The 10,415-nt window shown below is 68.7% G+C and overlaps 3 protein-coding genes across 10 annotated transcripts in view; 2 read left to right on the top strand and 1 right to left on the bottom strand.

Moving 5' to 3' along the window:
• Positions 1-10,415, top strand: part of TRAPPC3 (trafficking protein particle complex subunit 3) — a 114,959-nt gene that overhangs the window by 38,298 nt on the left and 66,246 nt on the right. The gene's annotated exons all lie outside the window — the stretch shown is intronic.
• EVA1B (eva-1 homolog B) lies at positions 64-4,864 on the top strand. 2 transcript variants are annotated; one of them, XM_063355770.1, is made up of 4 exons: positions 64-201; positions 1,809-1,875; positions 3,981-4,097; positions 4,209-4,864. In XM_063355770.1, exons 1-4 carry the CDS (start codon positions 64-66, stop codon positions 4,622-4,624), a joined length of 738 nt encoding a protein of 245 aa, XP_063211840.1. In that variant the 3' UTR covers positions 4,625-4,864. The 2 variants fall into 2 exon arrangements, with proteins under 2 accessions (XP_063211840.1, XP_063211839.1); XM_063355769.1 differs by lacking the exon at positions 64-201 and having other exon boundaries at positions 1,180-1,875.
• On the bottom strand, positions 6,156-9,052 carry LOC134525169 (skin secretory protein xP2-like). 7 transcript variants are annotated; one of them, XM_063355772.1, is made up of 5 exons: positions 7,475-9,052; positions 7,190-7,301; positions 6,570-7,028; positions 6,414-6,477; positions 6,156-6,353 (listed from the first exon to the last, which is right to left on the bottom strand). In XM_063355772.1, exons 1-5 carry the CDS (start codon positions 7,536-7,538, stop codon positions 6,186-6,188), a joined length of 867 nt encoding a protein of 288 aa, XP_063211842.1. In that variant the 5' UTR covers positions 7,539-9,052; the 3' UTR covers positions 6,156-6,185. The 7 variants fall into 7 exon arrangements, with proteins under 7 accessions (XP_063211842.1, XP_063211847.1, XP_063211846.1 ...); XM_063355777.1 differs by having other exon boundaries at positions 6,156-6,331; XM_063355776.1 differs by having other exon boundaries at positions 6,156-6,477; positions 6,570-6,876; positions 6,967-7,028.

Here is a 10,415-nt window from a genome sequence, read left to right as displayed (position 1 = left end):
TGCTGAGAACAGGAACGATTGTTTCTGAGCCTCATTTTGTGAACTGGATGCCTGTCTTGCCAGATGAACTGTTCTCACACAGAGGTCCCAGGGCTCGCAGGGCCCCGGCCGGGGCTTCCCCTGCTCCCGGCTGCTCCCAGCCCTGCGCCAGCTCCGGCATCGCCCTCTCCTGCCACCCTCGAGCTGGGCACAAGGAAATGCGTGAGTAGGGATGGGAGAAGCTGCTGTGGCCTCGGCTGTGGGGGCTGGCCCTGTTTTTTGGGGTCAACTCTACCGCCCCGGGCGTGCGGGCAGGGAGCGAGTAGCAGATCTATTTGTAGCGTGTTGCCTTCTCTTGCCCCGGGCTGGGGCGGTGGACTGCGTCTGGCCTGGGCCAACCTCCAGGTGTCTCTGTTGGGGACGTAGGGATTGACCTGAAACTCCTTGGCAGCGTCGGGCATTATGTCCTGCCTGCGAAGTCGCCGAAGCTGCTCGGCAGCGGGCAGGCAGGGAATTGTGAACACTAATACAGACTAGAACGGTTGCACCAACCCCGGCCAGCTGAGCCAGTAGCCTCGAGTCTTAGCCTTATTTATTTTAAAGATGGTAGGTCTGTCCTGGCCCACCCCGCTGTGTGCCCATTGCCCCCCTGTGCCACCAGCAGCAGAGCAGGGACCCCCAGCCCCTGAGCACCCCTGGGCCACGGACACCCCCACCCCGGGGCCCTGCTCTCTCCATCTGCTTTTCTCCTGTCTTGCTCCCACCTCTTTATTTTATTTTTTTTTTTCCCAAAGTTAAAGCAATATTCTGGGGACCCTGCAAGGCTGTATCATACCCAGTATTCCTGTGCACCGGTCATCGCCAGTAAATCACACTTGTATTAAAGCAAACTGGAAGAGGGGGTGGTGCTGGGAGGGCAGGAGCGGCTGGGGGGCGTGCGGGTGGAGGGGGCCGCGCGACGGGAAGGAGCCTGTTGTAAGAAAAAAGAAAAGAAAAAAAAAAAAAAAGAGGAAAAAAATTTGTATAAAGACATTATTTTTGTACTACATCGAAACTACTCCTGCATGTCGGCAATAAAACTTCATACCAAGAACCCGGCACACAGCGACGCCATGGAGACTGGGGTGGGAGGAGAGCAGGGACTGGGGGGAGAGGGGACCGGGGGGCTGCGGGGGCTGTTGTGCTCAGAGAGACATGCGGGAGGGACCCTGGGCCCTTGGGGACAACCGTGGGATGCAGGGCTCTGTGTCCCAGATGTCTAGTCCTGACACGTCCAGGGCTGGCAGAGCCCCCCGCCCTCGGCTCTGCCCCACACCGCTGCCGCTCTGGAGCAGCGCATGCTGTGGCCGGGGGGGCATCAGTGGGGCTGGACCCCTGCCCCATGGCCTGGGCTGCTCCAGCCCCCCTGGGGCCAACAGGGCAGCCCGGACGGGGGCAGGACCCTGCCTGTCCCCACGCTGCGGGGCTGGGGCTGTGGCAGGAGCCCCCGCACGCCTGTCCCTGCGGGGCTGCAGTGCAACGCGTGGGGCTTCGTCCGGCCGAGGCACGGCCCCCTCAGCCCGGGGTGCTCGGCCGGGATCCGGCTCCGCCAGCCCAGCCTGGGCCCAGGGAGGGCCGGGGCTGATCCTGCTGCGGGCGTCTCCGCGGCAGGGCCGAGCGCAGGGTCCCGGGGGAGCGGGACGAGCCCCAGCCCCGCGCCCCGCTCGATGTTGGGACGGGGCTGCCATTGGCTCCGGCGGGGAGCGCTGACCGCCAGCCGCCTCCAAACTATTTCCTGTTGCTGCAGCGTTAATGCTAAACAGACCTTTCTCTCTCTTCCCTCTCTCCAGCCAAAGTACAGCGGGCTCCTGCCGCCGCTCGCCTTCCTGCCCCGCTCCGGGGCCACCCGCCACCCCGGTGAGTACCAGCCCCGCCAGCGCCCGGGCACCAGCACGGGGCTCAGGGCCACAGGGGACCATTGAGCAGACAGAGCACCCCAAGGGACCCCAACACTCCGCCTCCATCCAGCCCCGATGGCTGCGGCGGGGTGTCGCGGATCTGCCCTGTCCCCTGCTCAAGGCGCTCCGGCGTTGCGCCCGAGGACGTGGGGTTGGGGATGTGGGGCTCGGTGCTTGGGGACGCGGGGTTTGAGGGCGCAGGGCTCAGTGCCTGGGGATGCAGAGCTCGGGGACGCAGCGGTTGAGGATGCAGGGCTGGGGGCTTGGGGACTCGGGGCTGGGGGCTTGGGGACACAGAGCTTGGGGTTTGGGGACGCGGATCTTAGTGCTCGGGGCCACAGGGCTCAGTGCTCAGACACGCAGGGCTGAGCGCTCCAGGGCTGTGCCCACAGCCGCACTCGTATCCCGGGGTGATCCTGGGTGTCCCCAGGGTGCGGAGCAGCCCCGGGTCTCTTGCAGGGTAGGGCCTGGCACCCACCTGCCCCCGCTCCCCCTGTCTGTGCCCCCACGCTCACACACACCCTGTGCCTGCTGCCGCCCGGGACCCCCACCCTGCCACCACCCGTGGCCGCGGGCACCCATCTGCGGGTGCTGAGCACCCTCGTGTCCCTGGGGCCAGCCCTGGGGTGTCCTCGCCGGCAGCCCTGCCACCGACGGGGCTCCAGGGAGTCCCTGGTGCCCCATGGCGGGGCTCTGCCCACCAGCCCCACAGCGGGGCCGTGCAGCCCCCAGCTGGCCCCATTGCAGGCTGGCGGTGGGGCTGCTGCGCCGGGAGGGCACCAGGACCCTTCTGGGGACACCGCTGGCCGTGTCTCGGGGTGTCCCATGGCGAGGGGCTGCCCAGCCCGGGGATGTGCAGCGGCCCCACAGCGCTGGACTGTCCGGGGACGGTTCTGCTGATGTGTCACATTTTCTGCATTTCTTTCCTCATTCCTCCCTCCGTGGAGATGTTTCTGGGAAATGCGCTCGTCCCCTGCCAGGGCCGGGCGCTGCATCATCTCCTGCCCTGCCCGCTGCCCGTCCCCACGCCCAGCCCCACGCCTTGGGGGCACCCCACAGCTGAGGGGACCCGGCCCCACACCAGCGCTGTGGGGACGGGCTGCTGGGGCTGGAGCTCAGGCGCTTGGGGCCAGGCAAGTCCGTGGGTGGGGGGAGATGGGTGCTCACCCCCACACCCAGCACGGGGCTCAGGCACCCCGGCCCGCAGGGTGTCATGGTGGGGGGGACAGCCTGGGGCACCCATATCCCCTCTCCAGCTCCGGGACAGGTTCCATGGGATCCGTGGCTGCCTCCACTGGGAGAGCGTAGGTGGCTTCTCCTCGTGCAGCCAGGGCCAGCGCCGGCCCCTCGCCCTGTCCTGCCCCGGGGTGCGCGGGGTCAGCCCCAATCCCTGCTGCTTGCCAACCCCGGTGGCCTTTGCACCGCAGGCGGTCCTTGCCCCCAGGCTGTGGGGCCCCATGGCTAACAGCCGAGCTGGGAGCAGCGCCACGAGGGGGGCACACACGCTGCCCCACCACCGGCCCCTTGCGGCCCTGGGGTGCATGGGTGGAGGGGAGACCCCGGCCATGGTGGAGGCAGAGCATGGGGGTTACTGTCCGAGATCCTGGGGGGGTGGGTGTGTGTGTGTGTGTGTGTGTGTGTGGGTGTGTGTGGGTGTGTGTGTGTGTACAAGCAGCGCCAGCTCCCGTGTGGCCCTGCCGGCACGCTGGGACCCCAGCTCCGCTTGGCACCAAGCTCAGCCCCACGTCCCATCGCCGTGTCCTCTGCCCATGACCCGGCCAGGGGATGGAAAGCCTGGCCGAGTGCCGCAAATCTGCTTGACGCCGTGTCCTGGAGGAGCCGTATCCGTCCTGGTCCCGCAGGAAGGACAGAGGGGCGGTGGGAGCGCGGGACGGCTTCGGTTTGGCACCTGGGGGACTCAGCTGTGGCCGGAGCAGCCCAGACCGGGCACGAGCCCCTGCGCCAGCTGGTGCTCAGCAGGGAGCCCTTGGGGCAAGGTTGCAGCCAGGCATGGCTGCGGAGGGGACCCCAAGCAGCACCTCAGTCAGCCCCTGTGTCCCCCAGATGCCGAGCACGTGCCGTCCCTGGAGACACTGAGCGTGGCCGGGCACAAGATGGAGAGCCGCAAGCGGGACATGGAGCTGCTGAGCAACAGCATGGCCGCGTACGCGCACATCCGAGGTGAGCCCACCCACACCCGGCAGGGACAGGGCCCGGGGGGGGCCTCGGGGCCGCTTCGGGCCCCAGGGAGGGGTTTCGGCTGGTCCCTCAACCCCTCTGCTCTCCCCACAGCCAACCCCGAGAGCTTCGGGCTCTACTTCGTGCTGGGCGTCTGCTTTGGGCTGGTGCTGACCCTGTGCCTCCTGGTGCTGCGCATCTCCTGCCGGCCCCCCGCGCGCCCCCCGCCCCGCCACCGGGACCTCAGCGAGGACGAGGACGAGGAGGATGAGGACGAGGATGAGGACGAGGAGGACACCGTCGACCATGCAGCGTCCGAGTCGCTGCTGCCGATGACCGAGATCCCCCTGGAGACTCACGGCCCCGGGGACGGGGCGCTGGCCGTCAACGTCTTCGCCTCGGCAGAGGAGCTGGAGCGGGCGCAGCGGCTGGAGGAGCGCGAGCGCATCATCCGCGAGATCTGGCGCAACGGGCAGCCCGACATCCTGGGCACCGGCACCGGCACCCTGGGCCGTGTCCACTACTACTGAGCTCCGGCACGGGGGCAGCTGCCCCGGCACCGTGCCCAGCTCCCCCCCCGTAGCTCAGCCGACACTGTGCCACCCCTGGGACCCGACCTGGGGCCAGGAGGTGGGAGGACAGCGCGGGGTGGGGGCTGCTCACTGCCCAGGGTTGGAGGAGCCGCCCCGGAGCACCTCTGCCCCGCTGCCAGCCGCACCCAGTGCCATGGGCACCCCCAGGGCCAGTCTCGCCCCCGCCGCTGCGGGACACAATGCACTTTGAGCCATTGGTACGACTGCTGGCACCAGCCGAGCAGCCCCAGGACCCTGTGGGGACAAGGACGAGGACAGGGCGGACCTCGCCGGGCTCGGCCGCGGGCACTGGCCCCATCGACTCGGCACCGGTGGGAGGCCCATGCGGTGGGTCGCGGCCGGGCTGTACGTCCGTGTAAGCTGTGGGGTGCTGCCCCAGAAACATGGTGCTGTCACACTCGACCGGAGCCCAGCGTGGGGGTCCCTGCGCGCCGACGGGGGGGGTCCTGCGTGCTGGGGCGGCCGCGGCTGCAGCAGTCGGACAAGCTGTGCCGGGTGCAGGGGGGGGACCCAGGCCAATTCCACCCCCCCCCCGTCCCCACTAAAATTAGCCGGGTCCTTTCCGGCACCGCCCGGCCCTGACCCGCGGCCATCCCGGGCGGATGTCTCCCTGCTGGGCTGTGGGGCGGCCGGCGCTCCCCGGGGACACGGGCTGCTCCCCACAGGGCTGGGCCACCTCCTGCCCACGCACCCGGCCCCGTGGGGCGCGGGGGGCCCTGCTGCCCCCTCCCCAGCAGCTTTATAAAAATAGCTCCTTCCCAGGCCTGGCCGCCAGCACCAGCAGCATCCAGATGTTTTCCAGATGTTTGCCGGTGGCTGCAGGCCAGGATGTTCCGGGCCTGGGCTGGGAAACTGTGCGGGGGCTGGAGGAAGAGGAGGAGGATGAGGAGGAGGCGCTGACCCTGCCCAGCTGCAGGCCCTGGCTCTGCATCCCAGCCCGGGGCAAGGCGCAGGGGGTGGCGGGGGGGCACTCGGACACCCCCGGGACCGGCTGGCAGTGTCTGCCCGTGGCTGCTGGCACGTCCGCTCCCGGCAACGGGGGCTGAGCCCTGCAGGCTCCTGCCCTGGGCTCTCCACTGAGCCAGCACTGGTGGGACCCCCTGTGCCAGGGAGGGACCCCCCCCACACCTTGCTATAGCACAACACCCTGTGCCAGGGAGGGACACCCCCCCCGTGCTGGGGCAGGACCCCCAGTGCCATGGAGGGACCCCCCTGTGCCAGGCACGACCCCATGTGCCATGGTAGGACCTCCTGTGTCAGGGCAGGACCCCTTGGACCAGGGAGGGGCCCCCAGTGCCACGGTGGGACCCCCTTGTGCCCGCCAGGACCAGCCCAACCCTCAGGGCTACGGCAGCCCCCCTGCAGCGCCCACGCAGCCCAGCAGCTCTCCATACCCAAAATACTTTATTTTAGTCAATATCTATAGGCCCAGGGGCTGGTGCGGGGCCTCGGGGCCGCAGCGCGCGGGGAGCAGTGGCCGTGTGCAGGGGGGGGGTGTTCACGCCTGGTCGGTGCAGAACTCGCTGGGGGCAGCGGGGCCGGGGTGGGGGGCACATGGCACAGCCCAGCGGCACCGTGTGGGTGCACCGCAGCCCCCCGCCCGCGCTAACAGGGCAGCGCCTTCCGCACCCGCTCGATCTCCGCCTGCGGGGAGAGGTTGTGAGCGCTGGGGGGGGGAATGCAGCCGGGACCCCAGCAGCGGGGCAGCCCCTCGCCAGGGACTCACCTGCAGCGCCTGGCGCTTGGCCCGCTCCTGGCACATCTCCAGCCGCATGTCCTCCAGGTCCCGCCTGCAACGCAACGGCTCAGCCGGGGGCCAGACCCGACGGGGAGCAGCCAGAAGCTGCTGGGGACCCCCCCACACGCCCCCAACCCCACTCACAGGTGCTGGACTCGCATCAGGTCCACGAGGATGTGCAGGGACCGGACCTCAGCCTTCAGGTCCTCCAGGGCCAGCGTCTCTCCCGCCCGCGGTGCCGCCAGCACCTCCACGCTCCACGGCGGGCCGGGCGCCTGCCCCGCGCTGGGGAGAGGGGCACAGAGCCCCCAGGGCTGCTCCCCCCCGCAGGGACCCCCAGCGCTCCCCAGGGCCAGGCTGGGCGGCCGCTGGCCCGGCACGCGGGGGCGCGTGGCGGTGGGGTGGCTCAGCTTGGCTGTGGTGACCGGCACCACGCTGAAGCCGTCAGCATCTGCCAAAGCGAGAGCATCAGCGCCCGGTGCCGGCACAGGGCACGGCCCCGCCATGGCTGCAGCGCCCAGTGCTGGCGCCCAACACCTACCTGTGTCTCCGGCTCTGCCCAGCTCCACGTCGGCCGAGGCACAGGGCTGGGGGCCACCGAGCCTGGGAGGGGGGGGCAGAGGTGGTCAAGCCGGGCCATGCTCAGCCCTCCCGTGGGGGAGACGCCAGCCCCACTCTGGAGACCAGGCATGGGCATCGGCACGGCCGCGGTGCTGGGGGCATCGCCGTGGCCCCAGACACCCCGACACGGCCATGTGTCTTACTTGCTGGGCAGCATGGGGGCCGGTTTGGCCTTGGCAGGGACGGGGGGAGCGGGAGCCATCCTCTTGCTGGGGGGGACCTTGGCCGCCTCCATCCTCACCGGTGCCGGCAGCTCTGGGAGCAGAGGCAGGAGCGGGGCTGGGGTGGCGCAGGCGGCGCAGCCGGGCGAGAGCGGGGCAGGAAGCGCTTCCCGACGGGAGCTGCGGCTGCAGCACCGGGAACCTGCCCCGGGCTCAGGGGTCCTGTCCCATCCCCATCCCTCCCTCCTGCCCCAGCCCAGGACTCACCCGGGCGCTCCCCCTCCTTGTCCTTCGCTGTGTCACAGGCTGCTGGGGGGGCAAAGGGGCTCATCAGGCACTAGGGGAAGGACCGCCATCACGGCCCCTCTCCCAGGGACCCTTCAACTGGGTGGGATGGCTGACAACCCCCCCGCCCTGCTCGGACATGGTCTCCAGGGGCCGTCCCTGGCTCCACACGTCCCCGCACCCAGCTCCTGCCTGGGACCCCGGGCTCAGGGTCGTGTGGGGGGGACAGGGGGTGCACAGGACTGGTGGGAGACGAGGTCCCACGGTGCTCCTGGGCCAAAATTCCCGCCAGCACCATCTCCAACAGCTGCCGGGGCCAGCAGTGATGCTTGGTGGCACCCAACCAGCCCCATGGCGGCTCTGCCCCACCGCCCCCAGCACCCTGTGCTCAGGGCCCTCTTTGTTGCTTTGGGGGCAGCTGCCCCCCCTGCCATCCCTGCACCCAGCCCTGCACCCAGCCCCGCTGCGGTCGGCGCTTCCTCTGCGTGTGGCAGAGCAGGCGGCTGCAAACCTCCCCCAGAGCACCGGTACCGCGGCACGGGCAGGATGCCGTCCCGCCACCGCCTACGGCACAGCAGCATCCCTCTGCCAGCGAGGCCCGGGGTCCCACCGAGATGAGGCCCCCGGCAGAGCAGGATATGAAACATCAGGCCACAGGCATGTGCCTACGGACCACCCTGTCCTTATGGTGGGCAACCTTGTCCCTGTGGTGGGCCACACAGGCCCTGTGGCAGACCACTCTCCCCGTCCCCATGGCGGGCCAGCATCCCTGATGCCACCTGGTCCCTGCCGCCATCAGCTCAGCCCTCACCATGGCGACCTCACAGGCACCAAAAATGCCTGTGGGTTTCATCCACCCAAAGAGACGGCCACAGCCACGAGGGCCGCAAGGACGAGGACAGAGACAAGGGCACCCAGCGCCAGGGGCACGGGGAGCTGCTCTGCGTCCCTGGGGCTCCATCGCTCCCAGCAGTGTGGGGTTGGTGGTGCCCGGCGCTGCCCCGTGTCCCCCCAGCCCCTGCACCTGCTCCTCCCCAGCAGCTCCCCCTGCTCCCGGGGCACCGGCACAGCCCGGGAGCAGCGTGTCCCAGCGCAGGTGCTGCCATCGGGATGGCCCTGGGTGCGGGACCCCCCCCAAGCCGCAGCCGCTCCATCCTACCTGCCGGCGTGGCGCTGCCCACGAGGCCGCGGGGCGCGATGCCGTGCCAGGCTCCCACGGTCCCACACCGCGCACGTGACGCCGGAGGAAATCGGCTCGGCGCTGGGAAGGAAGTCGAAGCAGAGAGCAGCTCGGTGCCGGTCCACGCCGCATCCCTGCGCCCCACGGGGCTCCTCCAGCGCCCCCGGCCCGGACAGGCCCCTGGCTGCCCCAACCCACCTCAGGGTGGCCCCATCCCTGCACCCTGATGAGGACCCGCGACACCTCCCCACCGCCGCGTGTGACAGTGTGCCACCCCCCAAGCCATCCCCACCAGTGGGGTCGTGATGGCTGCATCCGGCGTACGCTGGGCTTTGGGGGACGGATATCAATAAAATATATCGTTCTTCTCTCTCACGAGTGAAGTGCGTCACTCCACGTGCAACACATTGGCGTAGTTGGGAGGCTGGTGAGCGGCATCACCGGTTATTTGCGGAGCTATGGAGTGAATCCAAGCCCCAAATTCTCATTAGCCGGGGCTTGTGGCAATTGGCGTAATTGGGAAATCATTGAAGACCCCTTACAAGTAATTAGGGGCCACACAAAGGATGGAAAAGGGAAAGGAGTAACTTGCAGGATGCGAGATACCTGCTTAGAAGCTGCGTATCAAGAAAGGGAGACAACCCCTTCCTCCCCCTCAGGGAGGAATTGCAGCACAAAAGTCAGAGCGCGATGCCCGGAGCGATGGGCTGTCCGCAGGCAGTGGCGGCTCCTCAGCGGCGAGGGATGAGGGGCCCTGTATGTCGAGGTGCTTTAAAGAAAGGTGAAGAGGGCACCTGACCCACTGCAGAGCAGGGAGGGACTCATGGCCTCGGACACCCGGGGGTGCCTCGCGTTGTGAGGAGAGGGGAGAGGAGCCCCCGCAGCGCCAGCAGCAGCCCCAGGCCCCCCCTGCCCCATGACAGCACTCGGCAGCAGCCCCCGGAGCTCTCGGCACCGCTCGCGTGGCACGTCCCTACCTGAGCTCACGCACCAGCAGCAGCCGAACGCAGGGACACGGGCACGGCCGTGGGCTGTGAAGCGGGAGCGAAGCACCCGGCCCCGGCCGGCAGCTCAAAGGCACCCGGGTCTCGCTGTGTCTCTGCCACCTTCGGTGTGGAGGGGGAAGTGAAACCTCAACCACAGAGGGGCCAAAACCCACAGACCGCGAGCGCACAGGGCTGGTGTGGCCGCACCGCTGCCGTCCCTCCGCAGAGCGCAGCAGCCAGAGGGGCCATTAGTGGCCACAGGGCTCCCCAGCTGGTCCTGGCCAGCGCTTGGTCCAGGCTGAGGGAATGAATATTCCTTTAGACCAAAGGCATTGAGTGGCCAACACTGAGCCACAGAGGGGGCCACGGATCAGCACGGGGCAGAGGGGGCCAGCAGGGCGGCGGAGTTTCCATGGGGAGGGGGAAGCGTGCTCGCCCTGCGTTTGGCCAGGAGCACTGGGCACCCCTTGTCCCAAGTTGGCTCAAGGGCTCAAATACAAGTGTGAAGGGAAACACGAACCGTTAACCCACATCACTATCTCAAGCGCTGTTAGCCAACACCGGTAACAGCAAGGCAGGGGCACTGCACCCCCAAGCCGGGGGCACCGGAGAGCAAGGAGCAACCTTCCTCTGAGGCGGCAGACACGCAGCGGCCCCGCTTCCTCGCTCAAACCGGAGCCGTGATCTTCAGGGAGGGGTTCAGTTTTAGAGCATGGATGGAGCTGGTCGTCCTGTTGACGGGTGACAGGCAGCAGGG

This window comes from Chroicocephalus ridibundus, chromosome 19 (genome assembly GCF_963924245.1).
Source record: "Chroicocephalus ridibundus chromosome 19, bChrRid1.1, whole genome shotgun sequence".
Taxonomy (NCBI): domain Eukaryota; kingdom Metazoa; phylum Chordata; class Aves; order Charadriiformes; family Laridae; genus Chroicocephalus; species Chroicocephalus ridibundus.
Note: the sequence above shows the minus strand (reverse complement) of the source record. Positions and strands in the feature narration are given on the sequence as shown.